We start from the raw sequence: 18,945 nt of genomic DNA, 5'->3' as shown, positions 1-18,945 counted from the left end.
GCCATGGCATGGCATCATTCCCTACCCTGAGCCAGAGTTGTGGCACAGCCCTTATACAGGCTGATGCCATGTATTATCTTCTGAGGTTTGTGTCACCATCAGGAGACCTTGTTCCTCCCATGGGAGGGTCAGACCCACACCCAACCCCAGCTGGGTCCCATTCTTTCCTTGGGGCCAGCATGAGGACGTTCACTGAAGCCTCTGTGTAGGCTTGGGAGAAAACTTCATACACAGGAGCCCACACAATTTCCTGGCAGGAGGAAAGGAGTTTTTTGTCTGCAGCAAGAGTGAGTGCATGGGGACTATTGTCTTAGTGGGGATGCAGAGCTGCACAATCTGCCTCCTTCCTCCAGCAGCTTGGCTGCATCCACAGGTAACAGCTCTTCTCACCTCTGCTTTCCAGACACGGCACGAAAGACATGGTCTGTGAGAAGGATGCTGTTCCCAAAAACAGGTGTCACATCAGATACCTCCAGCTCTTCTCGACAGTGAAGTACAAGGTGACTCTCACAGTCACGAATGCTCTGGGCAAAAACTTCACCACTCTCACCTTTGACGAGTTCGCCATAGGTAATTTCCACAGCAGCAACTGGCCTCTCCAGGGTGGTGTTGGGGCTGGCTTGCTCTGCATTGCATCCATTGGGAAGATGGGGCAGGGAAGGGACTGGCTCTACAACTGGAGATTCTGCCTATGCATGGAGATGGGGTCTGAGCCACTCTGGCATCCTCCCTGTGCCCCTCCCATTCTCAGGGTCCTGCTGGCACCTGAACATCCTGGAGAAGCCAGGCAGGATGCCCACAGGCAGCTTCCATGCTGGTCACATTAGTGGCCTGGTGTCTTGTGTGGTCCCACCCCCAGTGGTCCAGATTGCCCATGGCTGCTGAGTTCTTCCCTGTTTGGGATGCTGGGGAAAAAGCTGCCATGTATTAGGGCAGAGAGCTATGAAAATTGTGAGGTCCAAATGGTATTGCCATTCTTACCCCTCAGAGTGTCCCTAAAGGAGAGGTTTGGTGTTTTTGCTGGAAGCAGATTTATGAGAATTAGGATTGGAAGATAAATTAAAATATTCCATTCTCTTGTCTCCATCCTTAGTCAGGATAAAGCTCTCCTATAGTCAAGTCCCCCCAGCCCTTACCTAATATTCTCCTAAAAACCCTATTCCTTCATCTGCACCTTTTCAGAGTCCCATCAGGACAGCAGATGCTGTGCAGTGTGGGACAGGGAGCAGCAGGCCCTGTGGACTGGGGTGTCTCAGGCTGTGACACAGGGATGCTTCCCAACCATGTCCAGACCCATGGCAGAGATACTTCCCTGACTGCAAAGGGCAGGCATGAACTGAGCAATCCAGTGCCAAACACAGCAAAGCAGGGAGCTTTTGCCACCATCCAAAGCCAGATAACAGCTGGTGCTGTGACATCCTCAAAGAACAGGAAAAATAGGAGAGAATGGAGTTCAGGAATACGCTGAAAAACAATTTTCTGGTTGTGTGTGGCAATTACTGAACCTGAAAAACAAATTAGTGAATAATTAAAGTGCAGCCAGTGGTTGGTCTTTGCCTTTGATGTGCTACACCTCGCAGTGTGGAGAAGCTGGAAGTGCTGGAGTGGAAGGAGCTCCACTGCTATACCAGATTTTCCCTGTGTACCCCAAATCCTGGAAAATATCAAACAAGGCACCAGCTCTAAACAGAGCAGGGAAATAACTTTGGAGTGGGGACTGTCCTGCTAAGTGTCTGCAGCCATGGTTCATACCTGAAGCTTGTGTTCATCAGTGCATTGGGAATGCCGACAACAAGGCAGGGAGCTTAGCAGGGAAGCGGTGGAATTTCAGTCACTTGGGTGCCTTTAAATGGAAATTGTTGTGTTTGTGGAAAATACACTCCTTAAAATGAAGGTAACCTCCAGCCTGCATGGCCCAGGACAGCAATTAAGCAACATTTTCCAACTTCCTTGCATTCCCTCCTGCAGGAGTTCAGGGCACCCTCTTGTAACATCTGTATCGCACCCATGCCCTGCCTAGCTTCCCAAACATCTACTCCTCCATCCAGCACACAAGGGTACCTCCCCTGGGGAAGCACACGCAGCTGCAAGCCTCGGGCATCCCAACACCAGCACAAAGCTGGATCCAGCCCAGCAGTTTGAACTCGGCCCAGGTCTGAGGAGTGGTGAGCAGAGGCCAGCACTGCCTGGGCCAGCCCTTGTCACTGGTGTACTATTGCTGCCTCTTGCACGAGTGCCTGGAAGGGTGCAAGGTGCCCAGACATGTCTCAGCAGTGCACTGAGAGGTCACACCACCTGGCATCACCTGGTTCCAGGATGGCAGTTGGGGAAGGGGTGATGGGCTGATGCCAATAGGAGAGGCCATGTCCTGCACGAGCCCACTCCCATAACCACTTCAGTATCCAGTGGCCCTGAAATCTCCATATTCTGTACGACTGTGAAATTCTCCTCCTCAGGATTTGGTACGGTGCCATCCATCAGCACCACAGACAGGGTGGTGACAGAGTGCTGAAGCAGGCAGTCACAGGCTTAGCAGATCATTACAGCATCTGCTGCTGATGAACAACAGCCACCTAACCCAAGTGGAACTTCTCCTCATGCCATCCTGGTGTTAAAACAAGTGCACTGCATTGCTTTGTTTTGCTAGGCAGTTTTGCCCCAGGTTGCCTGCGGTCCTCACTGAAGCTTCAGTGTCTCTTTCAGCTTTCCTCTCTGCAGCTGCAATCCAGGATTGTGTCCCAGCATAGGGAGTGCTGGAGGTGTGGCTCTAGCATCCAGTAGGTTCTCTGGGGATCTCAGCTGGCCTGATGAGCTCTCATCTGGAAGATTTTTCTGGGTTTCCTTTTGCTAAATGGAGGATGGAAAACCTATAGCTCAGGGCAATGCTGCTGCTTTGGCTCACAGAAAATGCAGAGTGGGAACATTGCAGCATCTGCACATATCCTGCTAAAATGAAGAGACAGTGTCAGCCACGACTTGTGTGATGTTTCTCCAGAAATCTTTGGGCTCTGGTTGTCAGAGCCTCCCTTTAGCCTAGAGGAAAATATCATACTTTCTGCATGAAGGTTAAAGGGCAGCCACATGGCCCCAGTCTCATGCCCTGGTGGGGACAGAGCAACCCAAAGCCAAGGAGAGAGCAGTGCAGGGCAGGCAGTTCTCCCTCCCAGCACCATCTGAGCTGAGGGAAGACTCTCTTCTGGGTCAGACTCCAGCCTGGGCAAGCACAAAAACTCCCTGGGAAAGAGTGACCTCCTTTGGTTTTGCTTCTTCACTCCTTTCTCCATCTCTGAAGCTGCCAGAAGAAAATCCTTTCCCAAGCTGCTCAGAAGATGGTCTCTAATTGAGTGGAAAATGATTGCTACTTTCTTTTGCTGTCCTGAGCCCATGCCTTGCTGGTGGTCATGCCAGTCATTAGCAGCCAGCTGCAAAGGGTCACTCTGCATTGTCATTTTCAGTGATGACTTGAAAAGCTTTTCCAGCCCTCTGGCCCCCATCTCCTATTGGTAGGAGATGCGCACTGCCTTCCTCCTCATCTTGCTCCTGCAAATTGTTTTCATAATTACATCTTCTGCAAAAGTATTGATATTAATAAATGTGAGTATGAGTACAGACATCAGGGCTCCAGCCTCAGAGAGGAGGAAAAGGGACTATAGGGAAGAGGGACTGGAGGCAGAGGAAGATGCCAGGGAGGAGTGAGGTGGTGTGTAAGAGCTGCCACCTCTTTCATGATGGCTGGAACAGCATGGCCACAAATGTCCGACTAGGATACAACCACACCTTCCTCACTTGTGTTTCAGCCCAAGAGCTGGTTTTTGCATTCCCCAGGAAAGGCAGGACAGCACCACCACACAGCAACATTGGCATCCTGCCTCAGTAACTTTCTCCTCATATGTTCCTGAGGAAAAATGTGAGAAGATGCACAGCATTAAAAGGAGGAAGGCAGCCTTGGATGGGGCCTTGCAGGTGTGGATACCTTCCTCAAATGTTCTGCCCATGCTTGTGTGACCTTGAAAAGGTCATCTGATGCTTCCAACTCCAGCTCTGTGGTGATGAAGATGCAGAGCATCTCGGAGAGGCTGCATGATGCTCATGTCTGTATGAAATTCCAAGTCTTTGAGCACAGGTGTAGAGTTGCCTATGCAGAAGGTCAGTTCAATTCATACTACTTAGGAAGGCAGAATTAAATTACCTAGACTGACATTTGGCTAAGACATTGAGTTTAATATCCCTCTGCTCATGGAAAATGCCAGGGGATATTTAATGGCCGCAAGGGATCCATTTTAGTGCTTATTGGAGAGACAGGATGGGTGACGGGCTGATCCATGCCACAGGGTCTCAGCTGCCTTTCTGAACCACCAGATTAATTTTGAGACATGTCTGACAAGAGCCAGGGGTGATGGATAGCTAAAGACTCACAGGTAAGCGCGAGCATGCAGCACCTTAAGGAGAAGCTGCTCCCTGATGCTCTTCTTGCACTTCAAGCCCTCGCTTAGACACAGCAGCCAAAAAACAAGTGGGAAGAGCTGTGAGTAGCCTCCTGGTCAAGTCCTCTTCCCAAGAATGTCTGATGATGCTCCCTTAGCTCTGAAGGATAATATTACATCTGGTTTTATAGCTGCTTAACCAGTACTCAGCCTAATGCCCATCATCCATTATTATTATTACTATTACTGCTTTTATTACGTTACTGCCTGCAGGCCCTTAGTGAGGACAGGGCTCTATTATGCTGGCTGATGTACAGTCAGACAGCCCCTGCCTCATGTACAGGCTGAATGGAGGCAGACAAAGGCTGGGGAAGGAGGCGCACTCGTCCCTGTCTGCAGGGGATAAAGGACTCCTTCAAGGTCACATAGAAATCAGAAAGCTGGACACAACCTGTCTCTCCTCACTCCTCAGCTGGCCCCTGTGGGACCAGCCCAGGTGTTTCCTGTGATGAGCACAGTAAGATGAGGTCTGTCCTAAGAGACATAGGTTTGTCCTCTCTGGACTGGCTGCCAGAGGTATGGTCCCCTCTCCTGGCTGTTGTGTCCCCACTGCCTTGGAAGGACATGGCAGGAACAGTTTTGGCTTTGTTTTGGAGAGATTGGCCCTGCTGTGCTCTCTAGCCTGGGCAGGACTCCTGTGGATGGGGGACATATGAGGAGGTACCAGGGACTTTTGGTTTTCCTGTTAACCTGCAGTGCTGTTTGAAGCTGGGAGCATCAACAGCCTTCCTCTGTGCACCAGCAACAGTGTCTAGCTCACAGGAGAGGGTCTAGGGGTCACATCCCTGCAAAATGGGCAGGTGACTCCCACCTCAGCATCAGGGCTTTTTTTTTTTTTTTCCTGACTTCCTTTAACAGTTACAGTAGCATTTCTCATTGCTGCCCAAGCACATTTGCTATGCCCAACTGAATATAATCATGCCTTCAGGCTGGCGTACTAAAAACCAGGGCCAGGCCCCCTACATTACCCCAGGGAGTATCCTAGCCCAGCACTTTCCTTCCCACTTCCTCACTGCAGAGCTGCAGTTCAGAGTCATCTGCATTCATTCAGCCAAACAGACTTTTGTTTTGCAAACCCATCCTGCTGAGCCAACACTGGATTTATACTTTTCTGTATGCGTTTGGACTCCAAGTCCCTGTTGATGGAAGCTGATGTCCAGCCCCAACCTTGGGATTCAAAGTGAGCAAAGGAATTGTAGAGCTATCTGGAGTAGCTCAGCACAACACAGCCCCAGCAAGTGTTCCTGCTGCTGAGGATATAGCTGTAAATGGAAAATTGTGCCCCATCCTGCTACAGAGAGGAGTCTGTGAGAGTTGGGAGGCGGCACTAGGCACCTATGGTCAGGCTTACCAGCTGACCAGCCATTGCCAGAGCCTCTGGGAGCACCCTTTGAGCCTGAAATGACATTGGGAAGGAGGAAGCTATCCAGCCCTGCTCGCACCCACTGTGACAGACAGAAGGTGGTGAAAGCCAGAGTGGTGGTGAAGATGATGGTGATAAAGGACTGCAGCAGGGTGTGTGCCAGGGTGCTGAGCAAGAGGAGGCTGGGGAGACAGAGAAAATGGTGGGCTATGTCTTGGGGGAAACAGGTCCCACCAAGGTAACTGGGCTGTGGCTTCATTTCAGCACCCTCTCTGCCTCACCTGCAGACAAGAAAGTGTGTTCTCAAAGCATCACAGGCTGGTTTCTCCTGAGAGGATCAAACGGTGGCAGTGCAGGGACAGTTGCTGCAATGTCACCATCATTCTGCAGCAGGGGTGGCAGCAAGCAGTTCACATGTGACTGCACTTGCCCCAGACTGGCCACGCAATCAGCACCTGATCTCATTTGAGTGAGGGAAAAATGCCCTTCACACATAAGGCAGGGCTGCAGGCAGGCCAGGTGGTGAGGGAGCAGCTCACTCACCACCACCTCCTTCCTCTCTCAAGGTAAGCAAAGCCCCTGTGAGGGCATTATTTCCCACCCACAGCAGGTGAACCCTGGAGTCAGCATGGAGAAGACCTCTGACTGCAGGGTAGGAGCTCTGCCAGGCAGAAGGGGGCTCCCCACAGCCCCCACCATCCCTCCTCCATCATTGGGAGGGGAGTTTGATGCTGACATCTTGACAGGCTTCTGCTAAAGACAGTCAGAGCCTGGGGACCATTGTTCAATCTAGAAATTTTCAGGTCAGGAGGGATCCACTTGCCTGCATGTGGACTTGGAAAAGCGTTAAGCGCCTTCCCAGGACAGGAAGTCTCATGTACATTGCTATTCTTGGAGCACACAGAGAGCCCTCATCCACCTCTGGCACAGCTGTGTGCCTAGCTCTGTGTGTCCAGCTCCTTCCTGACCATGATTAAAGGCTAAGCATGGGCGTACACAAATTTTTTTAGCTTTACTGTTGCAATTGGGAGTTTGAGCTGTCAGGATTTGATCAAGCCCTTGGCAAGGAGCAAGGACTGCTCTGCAACAGGCAGCGACATTCATCACAGCCTGTCTGTCATGAGCTTCCGGCACTCTTGAAGTAGCTGCAACATCAAAGCACATTGCACAGCCCACAGCCAATTAATATTCACCTGAAATATATGTCAGGTAGCAAGAAAATATTCCCATATCCCAAAAGCAGAGCAGGGCAGTGAGAGAGAGAGCTGGAGTGGAAGGTGACCAGGGCAATCCTTCCCCTTTAGTAAATACAATTTGCCAATCTTTTGAATCCTCAAAACCCTAAGCCAAGGGCCAAACTCTGCCAGATTACTGTGAGGCAAGTGGGCTTGAATGTGTATCAGACTCACAGAAATCAGCAGTTGCGAGGGAAGTGCAAGATTTTGACTTGGTGGGCTCCTCATCCTGATCGAATTAGCCCTGTGTAGGAGGGACACTCTCTGCCCTTGCCCAGTTGTTTCCACTTGTCTCCAGTGCTGTCACCTCCTTAATGGTGGTATTTTGAGCCAGGACAGCCATACTACTGACCTGGACAACAAAAGGTGATTTGCATGTAATTAATTTGGGGAAAGGACGCATGTTAGTTGGTCCTCTTGGAAAGCACATGGTGCAAAGCTTTGCCAATTCCCCCTCTTTTCTTCTCTTACAGTAAAGCCAGACCCTCCAGAGAGTGTGGTGGCAAAACCTGTGCCCAATAACCCTCGAAGACTGGAAGTGTCATGGCAAAACCCCTCATCGTGGCCTGACCCTGAGTCTTTCCCACTGAAGTTCTTCCTGCGATATCGGCCTCTCATCCTGGACCAGTGGCAACATGTGAGTGATGCTGCACTGCCTGGGATGTGAGGGGGAGGGGTGAGCTGGTGACTGGGAACAAGCTGCATTATAAAAAAGTGTTCAGGGACAAAAAAAAAGTTTTTATTTACTGCCCAGGCAACCTGGACCCTGTTCCTCTCCTTCTCTTTCTCATTGTTTTTCTCTTCCTCTCCACCTTTTTTGTAGCTCACACTCTGCCTACAAATGGCTCTACAGCCTCTCCCTGCTCTGCATTTTTATCCATGGCCCCTATCTACTTTCCATACATATGTTCTATATAAAACTTGCCAATGAGATGTAAAAGGCATTTAAAGTATAAATGTCACCACATTTAAATGCGCCTCTGCCACATTTAGATTTTGAACTGGAGATAAAATACCGCTCACCATAACTCAGAGCACAGTCACCGAGCAATTGCTGAGATGTTATTGTATTTCTTACTTTTATTTCTTGTTTCCTAAAAAAAAATAGTCAGTGAAATCCTTGGCAGCCTGGAGGACAGATTTCATTTGTTACTGCAGAAAGATAACAAACCAGCTTTTTTTTTTTTTTTTTTAAACCTCTGTGTGTTGCTTTTATGCTCAAGTTGTGTAGGAAAGCATTCTGTGGCTGGAGAGAAGGTGCTGCTGCTCTGGCATAGCTCATCCAGCATCCCTCTGTGCCCAATCTGGGCCAGTTGAAAGCCAGTTAGGTACTTTGCTTGATAAAGAATTTTGCTAAAAAAAACCAAAAGTGAAATAAGAGGCAGCACTGGGTCCCTGGGCACCTGCATCAAAGAGCCAAATGGGATTTTCTTCCAGCCACCACTTCCTGGTGGTGGAGAGAAATGTGGAAGAGTGGATGGGAGCCTTTGCTCTTGGCTCTGCAAGGTCTCTTGGTGACTTTTTGCATTTTCTTGGGCTTTTTGATGAGGCAGCACCACAGGTTCTGTCTCAGATTGCAGCATTTGCTGATGGCTCTGAAAATAAGAGGGTTTTCCTGCTTGCCTCTTTGCCTTTTGCTCCTTTCCTAGTAGTGGGAGAGCATCTGTGGAGCATCCAGAGGGGTTAGAAAGCATAGGCAGAGTTTGGCTATTAGTTTTCTGTAAGTATTTTTTTTTTCTCATCTGGGGGAGGAATGCTCAAACTGTAGAAGCTGTGTAAAAAAGGGAAGATTTAGTGGGAGCTGCCAAACACAACATTGTTTTTTTCCCAAGGTGTGCAATTGTGAAAAAAGCTGATGGTTTTACCCTGCCACAGCCTGATCCAGCCAGATATCCTGGTTTGCATCCAAAAATGGTGGCGTAGCCACTGAGCTACCTCCTACCTCAACACCGTTGGACTGGCTGGTCCCTCCATCACTGGGTGTGGGCTACCATAATTGCAGAGTCAAGACATGCCAGTCCTCTCTGGCAGAGCCCTGAGGGGATGCTGTGGCTTCTCCATCAGTGCCCTCAGGCAGGCAGTGACAGTGGGAAACACATGGAGCTGTTGGTGACACTGGTGGCAGGGCTACCCTAGGTGGTAAAGGCAGTTCTTGGGCAGTAAGAACTTAACTTCTTCTGTGTAAAAATACCCTGAGGTGCAGAGAGACCTCAAGTATCAGCTCTCCTGGTGGGTACAAGGATGACTGGGAAGGGTTTCATTTCCCAGCATTTCAGGAAAGTGCAGCAGTCTTGGGTACAGCTTTTAATCAATATCCCCTTGCAAGAGACATGTTCCTCGTCACTGACTGATGGAGAAGAGCGTTTGGGGAATAATTTGCTCAGTGAGCAAGTGCAAGCATTCAGTGAGTGAGGTGCCAGCCTTGTTTTCTGACTCTCTACCCTGCTGACTGGGTAATGAAAAATCTGATTTGTGGATGATTTGAGGAAAACTGCCACTATTCATCAGATGAATTATTTGCGAAGCCTAATTCAATCATTTCCCAAACACCAGAGAAAGGCAGTGCTGCAGCAGCTGGACCTGCTCTGACCCCAGACCTCACTGGTACATTCAAGCTGCTTAGCCCAGCTGAGCATCCTGCAAATGCAGGTACTGTACCTAAAATAACTCCCACCAATGTCAGCATGCTGGGAGCATGCCTAAGTCTCCCTGCACTCTTTGTTTGACTTACTACTTGTTGTTATATTAGAGGGTGTCCCTGTTCACCCAAATCAAGACAGAAAAGGGAAGGACATGGTTTGATGGGTACAAGTCTAGTTCATCTGTCCCTCTTGTCCTGCAGTGGTGGTGTTGGGTCTCAGCTCAAAGGGGTGACTGCCCTGACAAAGGTTGAGGTGGTCACACATGCCACACTTGCATGGGGGTGTCTTGATTCTCGTGGAGGTGCAGGTCTCCTGCCACAAGCTGCCCCCCATCTTGGCTCTTGCTGTCCCCACTGGCAGCTGGCACAGAGAAGTCCTTGCTTTTTATGCCCACACAACCTGTGCGCTGACAATGGGGCAGCTTGGAGCTCAGTAGGGAGAGGAGAAGTCCCTTCCAGCAGGCAGGACAAGTTGGGTAACCTCATGTTCTGGCACGTCCCTGTCTGCCCAAGGTCCACAGGCTGAGCCCTGACCCTGCCTCCTTACGGCAACCCACCTCTGCACCAGCCGTGGGTTTTAAGCATGTACTTGGCAGACCTGTGGGAAGGCCAGCATCCCTGCAGGAGAAAACCCACAAAGGAGCATCAGAGGCTGAACAGAAACAGAATATCCATGCAGGCCCTGCTCACATGTGGTGTTTCTTGGCAGAAGAAGCAGCTCTTACTTCACCTCTCCACCTCCCATTATCTTTGCAGGGTCTGATTTATGCACAGCACCTCGGCAGGCAGGACCAAATGAGCACTAATAGGATCAGATGGATGTTGAGCTGTCGAATACCATAGGGCCTGATTCAATCAGCATCTGCTTTCTTCCAGGCTCTTTCTTTCAGGATTTTAATAATGTCAAGGCTTGGCACCAGAAGATGAAGCCATCTGTGGTGGGAGCAGTGGATCTTATCAAGACTGCCACTGTGTGAGCTGGCCATAAATGCAGTTTCCCCTCTGCCAGAGAAAGTCCAGTGATGCATGACCCAAGCAACCCACACCATGAAGCAATCTCTGGGGATGACCCAGCGGTGGGGAGAACACCCTTGTCACCTTCCCAGTGCTTTGCAAATTGGGTTTGAGCTCTAACGTGCCATTTGCTATCCTTTTCCCCTGCTCAGCAGCACCTTTCCACCCAGACCACTTAGCTCTCATGTTGCAGTTTGCTCTGGGAATTACGGTGATGTGCTCTGGGAATTATTATCATGGAAGGATGATGAGTTTCCACATGGGCATGCAGTGAAGCATATGCCGGATCATACCACCTCACAGCAGCTCCCTTGAACCTGGGCACAAGCATTTCATAGCTGTTTGGGATGTAGCCATGTCATGTCATGTCACATCATGTGGCCAAAGACTCCCCTCCACCCCACCAGCACTGAGCTCACTCTGAAACTCAAGCAACTTTAAAATCACACTCCTCCCTTTCTGGAACAGGGGCTAGTGGTTTCTCTGCTGCCAGAAGAGAGATGGATATTTGTAGCCTAAACAGGTTTTTTATTCTCTCCTTTTGGCAAAATCTCCCCTTCTGTCTCCTAAATATAAAACATTAAATGTTTAGGGTATCCTTTATTTTTCTCCCACTTTTAAGTTTGTAATTCAAGACAGATTAGCGTGGTTTCCTCTTCTGTTTTATTACCCCATCCTGGCCCCAAGCGAGCCCTCCTAATGCTCTCAGATGTTCCTTTAATGGCTTACCTAGGCTGGAACTGGATACCCTTTCCTAATGGATTGCTAATAGCCTGTTTCTGGTTTTACAGGCTCCTTCGGTTAACTCCCAACAGCAGCGACTGCCGCACTCACACATGCAATCTCCCTGTGAGCACATCTGCACACTCACCCCTACACGCAGGCGGGTGGCCAGACACCATCCTGAGCATCTCTGGGGAGCCATGAGCAGGTCTTGCACCCAATTTGCTCCCTTCCCATGGCATTTTCCGGAGCAGGATACCCCCTTTTAGCAGTTTTTGGAGGGAGATCACGTGTGCTGAGCGCTTGCCAGCTCGATGCACCTTCCAGGAATGTGGCAAGGCTCAAGAAGGTATTTCTTATGCAGTGTCAGAGCTGGTGGCCAGACTGAGGGAGGATTTCCTACTGTGCGTTGCCAGCAATTTGCAGATGCCGTAGTGAAGTCTAATTGAACCCATTGGCCATGCTGACAACATGAAATGTTAACGAACCATGAGGCGGGCTGCACCTCAGATCTTGAGATTTGCAGTAAAAGGTCATGAGATATTTAAAGCTAATAATGTGGTTGAGTTCTCTCCTTCCTCTTTTGTGTTGGAAGCATTAGGGCCACGTTCATGAGCATTTGCAAAGGCTGGAAGCGTCCTTCTCTGGAAGTGCAAACAGAAGTGCTCCCACCATCACAGGATTTTAGGAGCTGGGGCAAAAAAAAAAAAAAAAAAGACATAGACATCTGTGCCTGGTCTAATGCAGTTAAATGATGGGGTTTCGGGGACAGGAATGAAAAGTTTATGGGTATTGCCAAATACTTAGTGTTGGGTTTGTTGGTGCAAAGATGGCATTGTCCCCTGGACTGACCTCCCTTGTCCATATTGGAAGTGGCTGCCAGGGTGGGCTCAGGCTTGTCTCCCAGGGCAAAGCAACATTTTTTTCATCAGAGAGATGAGTCTTACATGCTGTCTCTGGAAGTTCCTGCCTTGGAGCAGCTTGAAATAGCCTGAAAGCGTAAGCTAATGCATATATCCTGTCTGTGATGGGCAAGGAGAGGGATGGAGCAAGCTGGGTAGGAAGGCAATTAGTGCCACTGTCTGCCACAACAGCATCCCCGCCGGCACGATGGCAATGTCACTTTGCAGCAGGAGTGCCTCTTTGTACCCATTTGCACTCTGCTCTTTGCCTGCACTCCCCCTCTAAGCAGGGCAATCTTGGCAGGGAGGTCACCCTGAGCAAGCTGGGTTACAACTTCACACCTGGTAGCTTTTATTACAACATTTCTCTCCCTTCCCCTCCTGACTGCAAAGTCAGTGATTAAAAAAGAAGGGGGAGAAAATCCAAAGAATTAATAGGTGGGAGCAAAATATTTAGGCTGTCATAATGTCACTCGCAACTCAGCGTGGGGCAGGCAGGGCTGGAGCAGAGATTTTCTCAGAGGAGGGTGGAGGTGGGAAATGCCCAGAAATCACCTTTTCTGGGACACAGCAGGTTCAGGACCCTTGGCTGGCATTGCCTGGGTGCTCTCAGTCCCCTTGGAAACTGCTGGTGACCTAAAAGTACTGAGCACCTGGCAGCTGTAAAGGTCCCATAGTGCAGCAGAGTACTCATGCATGCACGTCCTCACCTGCAGGCTCACACAGCTACAAGGCGGTAGGAAAGTGCTGACAAGCCTAACTTTCCCTGCCCACATGCAGACCGCACTGGGCAGGTGTCTGTGCTCTGCCATGCCCATGCACAAGCTGCTTTCACCCTCAGCCCACTGCATCAGCATGCTGGCATATGCTGCCATGCATATGCCAGTGCCTGCTGGGTTAGAGTTGTTGCTGAGTGCCCTCAGCATCCCTGATCCCATCTTCCCCAGAGCCACAAGAAAAAGTGACTTCTTACAGTTGTCACTTGGCAGGAGGGGGCCAGCACATCTGGAGAAAGTTTCCTGTTAACTTGTTTTCCTGTAACAGCCCCCACTTTCAAAGATGGTCTTTATTTTGAGCCAGAAGGGATCTGTTCAGCTGCATCTGGTGTGGCACAGCCCAGGCTGCAGAGGAGCCCTGTGATAGCTCATCCTCCCAAATCCACAGCAGGGCTGGGCTCTGTGCAGCACCACAGCAGCTTTTCCAGGAGGGGGTGACAGCAGAGAGCCGAGCTCAGACCCTGCTGGTGTGGCTCTTCCAATATGTGGCTGGCAGAGAATAAGAGAGAGTCATTATTTTTTCCCAAGCTTCAGCTATCCCAGAGTTCAGGTAGAAAGTTTTGTCTGGGGTTATACCAACTGATTCTTGTGGTGTCGCCATGCCTACTATTGTGGCTCTCAGAAGGAGGAGGTATCTGGGGGTACCTTTGTTAGTACTAATCACTGTCAGACATATTTGCTCTCCAAGCATGGCTTTCAAAGGGAAAAAGCAAAACATTTCTTTTCCATATGGTGACATCTTTTCTCAAGCTGCACTGGCCATTTGCAGTGACTATCATGAACTTCCCAGTACCATGGCAGTTTGCTTGGGGATTACTCCGGCTTTTGGTTTATCTTGTTCCCCAGGACAGGTGGAAGCCCTGCTGAGATCCCCCTGCACTTGCAGGGACTGAAGGCACCTGAAACAGCAGCTGCTTTGTGTAGGTGAGTCCCTGCAAAACTCATTGCAAGTCCAGGATCTGGCCCTTGCTGTGGGGAAAAGTGGCTGTGAAACAGAGCTCACTGGGTGTCCCATCCCTATCCCAGTTCCAATTTCTCCCATCATCCAGTACAACTCGAGTAGCATCCAGAGGAGGCGGCTGCAAGGATGTCAGATGTTTGGCAGATCCAGGTTGTGTTCTTAGAAGAGGTTTCTTCCCACGAGTGCTGTGGGTAGCAAAGGCTGTGTTAGCACATCGGCTTCACCTTACAATAGCCAGGGAGGGTGCTTCTTTTATTTTGGGGATTAAAAAATCTAGTGTCTAGGCTTGATGCAGTGCCAGGGACGGGTGCATGGTCACTGTCCTGTCACGCACAGAGACAGTGCATCCTGCCTTGGGACAGAGGGATGCCAGTCCTCATTCCCATACTGTCAGTGGAGCGCTCTCTTCCTATTCTAGGAGCTGCACTGGAAAGCAGGAGGTGTCAAAGAATGGAAAACAGAGCCGCTGCCACCACAGGGGAGCCAGCAAACACATTTTTGTGTGGGATGCAGAAAAGGAGGCATCTGATCTCCCCTTCTCCCCCTGCACCTCCTTTCAACACACAGCAGCCCCCAGCCCACCTGTCAGGGCAGAGGAGGGTGGAGTTTTCTTCCCAGCCCCCCTTCCTCATCCCCTTTCAAAGGCCATCCAGGCTTCAGACCTGTCCATGCATCATCACCCTGTTCACAAGTAGTTGCTACATGGTCACCCTGGAACAGGAGCAGAGCCTGGGTGAGAACAAGGCACAGTGACATTTTTTACTGCCAGGGCACCGTGGAAGGGTGGGCTGGGGGCCATGGGAGCAGGATGAGGGGACCTCAGAGGGGATAATGGCTTCCCTAATTCTTGCTATGCTGAGCACTGTGAGACAATGACACCAGTCTGCAGGCAGGGACTGGAAGGATGGCAGGCATGGGTGTTGGAGGGTGTATGGCTGCTGTGGATGTCCCCAGGCCTCCAGCCTGTGCAGGGGGGACCAGCATGGACAGGGGGAAAGGCAAGTGGCAGGCAGTCCTCCCCTCAGCCTGCCCTAAGAGTATGTCTCCATCCCATCAATGTGGTGCTGGCCCATATGCTCATCCTGGCACTTGGGACTGTGGGTGGGCACTCAGCAGCTCTATAATCTTTCCAAGCAGGAATGTGGGGGTATGTGACCATGGCAGGGAATGGGATCCCAGCCCATGCTGTCCTCAGCAAGCTGTCATCTGAATTACTGGGTTCAAGGGCTTTTTTTCATTTCTCTCTCCTGTCCTTCTCTCTCTCTCTCTTTTTATTTTTTTCCAATGCTAATAGCTCTGCATTGCACTGGCTACTGATCCCTCATTAATCTGGGCAGCACTTCACAGCCAGTGAGAGTGACTTTTGGCAGGTGCACAAAGGCAGGCAGTGACACACAAACCCCCACCCTGGCCAAAAAAAATTACCATGCACAGCCTTCTTCCAACTTTTGTCTCTGTGTGGCGAGGACATGGATTAAGGAATTTCTCACTCTGCCTTTGATGCAGTGTGTCCACCCAACCTCCACAGCCTTCTCAGTGTGTCTTCCCCCAGTTCTATCTCTCCCTGTCTGTGTCCAATTGGACCCAATCCTGGTGTGCTTTCCTCTTTGTTGTGGCACTTCACCCACCCAGTGGCTTTATCCCCACCATGACAAATGCTGGATGTATCCGTGGCTGCCCAGCTCAGAAGTTCTGCATCCAGAGGTTGTATGTGTGGGGATTCCTATCGGGATCTGTGATATTTAAATGCTCCCAAGATTGTAGAAAGTCTCTGTCTTTTAGCCCCACTGCCAAAGAAGGAGTCATAATTCGTCTGTGCTGGTTTTCAAGGTTGTTTCTTTCTTCTTATCTAAAATATTTTCTCTCTGACCTGCAGCAGGTCTGTCTTGCAGGAACAGTGTGCAGGGCTCTGCCCCTCAGTGGGATGTTACAAACATTATGTACTAGAAACTACGTGTCCTATATTTACAATAACGTGCCAATATCTATCACTCATGTTGAACAGTGTGTCCCCAGCCTAAACCAATAGAAAAATGCCAACACCACAGTGAAACATGGAGGGCATGAAGAAGAAGAAAAAGGACAAGGCATGCCCACTTTCCTCCATCTTGCTCCCTTTGAACCCCTTATCTAGAATCCTAAAATTCTGCTTTTGCACCCGTGCCACTTAATTACTACTTATATCAAGCACTCAGAGCTTGTAATTCATCCTGTAAGATTGAAAACTCTTTTCCGTGGATAGAGGTCAGAGACAGTGTCTCTTGGGGCTCTGTACAGGGGGGTTTCTGACCCCCTGCCAGGGTCCCAGACCTTCCAGGGCAGCCAGAGAGGGACGCCCTGGATTCCCACAGGGAGAGATGGATGATACCTTCCATGTTTTCTCCTTTTAACTGCTGTGTAAAGCAGAGCTTAGAGCAACATCCTCCCAGGTCCTACAAGGAAGGTCTGGGTCCTGGTGGGACATTTCCCCTGCCCAGGCAAGGCACAGATTTAACACCATTGTGTCTGTGACACCCCACCTACAAACACTCAGCTGCTGGTTGGTTGTGTGTGGGAAGAGACAGGAATTCCTCCCAAGGGAAAGCTGGGAGGGGTCTTGGGATGGGGAAAATGGGATCCTGATGGGAAAGCAGCCTGGCCAGGTCATCAGGACCTTAGTAGGGCTGGCCTGCCTGCAGCCAGCTTGATGCAGGTCTCAGGGAAGAGCCAGGGGGTTCAGAGCATGCTGGAAGTCTTGGACGGAGTCATACACCAGCTGGATAAGCCCAGCATCTTTCAGAGCCCTGTCCCCATTCTCCAATTCCAAGCCATACCCCAGCACAGAGGAAGTCAAGCCAGCAGGGTGTTGGCAGCTCATCCTGTGAGGTTTCATTTAATTTAATTATCATTAGGAATTAACTTGATTCCCTTGGCATTGCCATCCACACTGGTGGGTGCCACCAAAGAGCTCCCAGGGTCTGGGTGGCACAGAGAGCCTCAGTGTGCCACTACACTGCAGGAAGGTGCCCTGCCTAGCAGACCAGATGATTCACAACCTAGTGGGTCTCCTGCCTACCCACCCCAAGGTGCCTGGGCTCCCAGTGGCCGTGAGGGAGACCAGTCAGGCCTGCATCCAAATGTGCTCCAGATATGGGGCTCAGGTCAGGTGGCAGAAGTAGCTGGTAGTGCAGAGCCCAAAGGCTCTGATGTTCTGGGCTGAAGGCTGGAAGAGGGAATAGGGAAGGAAAGGCTTTCACTTGGAGCAAGAAAACAAAAATGCCCCTCCTCCTGTTAGGAATCCCCCAGAGTGACAGTAAAAGCCTGGAGGGGGCTGCACCTTTCACAACAAAGGGATTGCATCTGTGCTGGGCTATTGCACGTGCTGCACAGAAGAGACAGGAAAAGGGCTGGTTCTTTCTCAGGGTGGGTTCCTGCTTTTAAGGTACTCCTGCAAGCTGTGATGGTGTGATGGCACTGACCACCTGGTGTGCACACCATTCCTGTGTGTGTACAGCCACACTGCCAGGGCAGCCTCAGCCCACAGGTGCATTGGCCCAGGTACCTCCTGGGCACTCTGGTAAGTGCAGCCCTCCTGTGATTCTGTGACTGACCTTCTCCTGGGTGGCTGGGTACATGTGGAGGACCCCACACATGTAGCACCATGAAGCTGTCCCCACCCATGATGTGATGCTTTCCCTGCTCAGGCCCCTGGCTGGGCACTGGTGCTCACAGGTGGGCTGTGTCAGTCCCACAACACCCCTCATCCTGCGGCGTCTTTATTAGAAATGTGTCTGGGCAGGAGTGCCCTGTGTACCCCCCAAACCACGCACAGCAGCACAGAGGGGTACTCAAGTGGGCAGCATGTTGGTCCTCAGTCTCAGAGATGGGGTGGAGGGCAGTATCCCACTTAGCCTCTGCCAGATACTCCTGCCCTGGTCACTTGGATGCTGAGCCCTCTCCCTCTGTCAGCCATATGTGTTTGCTCACCAGGATCGGTGCCATAGGGGTGCATTTCTGCTGAGCACCTGCATCCCTCTGTCCTGGAGCCAAGCTCCAAGTCAATCAAAGATCCCTTGGAAGGTTAAATGGGGTTAAACCATTGCACTTTGCAGCACAAAGAATGGCAGGGTCTTCTACGGCTCAGACAGCAGTGACAATGGGACAGAGGGAATGGTTTCTAGGAAAGATTGATACAACTTGATACTTGTCCAAGGGCCCAGCTGGGGAGATGCAAGCCAAAACAACGGGATGCCAGCAGGCATGGGAGCAGGTTGGCCAGAGGTGTTGCTAGTGGGGAAGCTTCCTTCCAGCACTGGCAGTGGTGCCCTGAAAGTGCATTGCACGTCTCAGCCACTGCCTGCAATATCCAACTCCCAGCTGCCCTAACATGTCCGAGGGAGCCCGCACACACATCTGCTAGTTTCTGGTGACCTCTAGAGGAAGCTGCTCCACTCTGACGGCGTGAGTTTGGGAGTGGAACCAGGTCTTTAGACGTTTAGTGGAGCTGCAGCTGGAGCATCTCCCTCCACTTCCTTCTTGTGCCTCTGCCCACAGCGCCTCAGTATTTCCAAAAGTGCTGCAAAAGCCTTGTTACCATCTTTTAGCCAACCTAAATAGCCTGATTGCCTTACACCTCCCGGGGACTCCTCTGACTACCCTCCTCTCCCTGCTGCTGCCCTCAGGTCGAGCTGTCGGATGGGACATCGCACACCATCACGGACGCTTATGCTGGCAAGGAATATATCATCCAGGTGGCAGCCAAAGACAATGACATCGGCACGTGGAGTGACTGGAGTGTGGCTGTTCATGCCACCCCCTGGACAGAGGAGCCCAAGCATCTCACTACGGAGGCCCAGATCACAGGTAA

At 50.7% G+C, this 18,945-nt stretch overlaps 1 protein-coding gene across 1 annotated transcript in view; it reads left to right on the top strand.

Moving 5' to 3' along the window:
* Positions 1-18,945, top strand: part of CNTFR (ciliary neurotrophic factor receptor) — a 221,829-nt gene that overhangs the window by 181,772 nt on the left and 21,112 nt on the right. The window contains 3 exon segments of the mRNA XM_054003911.1: positions 404-570; positions 7,556-7,719; positions 18,761-18,941. Coding sequence (XP_053859886.1) covers positions 404-570; positions 7,556-7,719; positions 18,761-18,941 — 512 coding nt within the window.

The sequence above is a fragment of the Vidua macroura genome, chromosome Z, assembly GCF_024509145.1.
Source record: "Vidua macroura isolate BioBank_ID:100142 chromosome Z, ASM2450914v1, whole genome shotgun sequence".
NCBI classification, from domain to species: Eukaryota; Metazoa; Chordata; class Aves; order Passeriformes; family Viduidae; genus Vidua; species Vidua macroura.
This window is presented reverse-complemented; position numbering and strand designations above follow the sequence as displayed.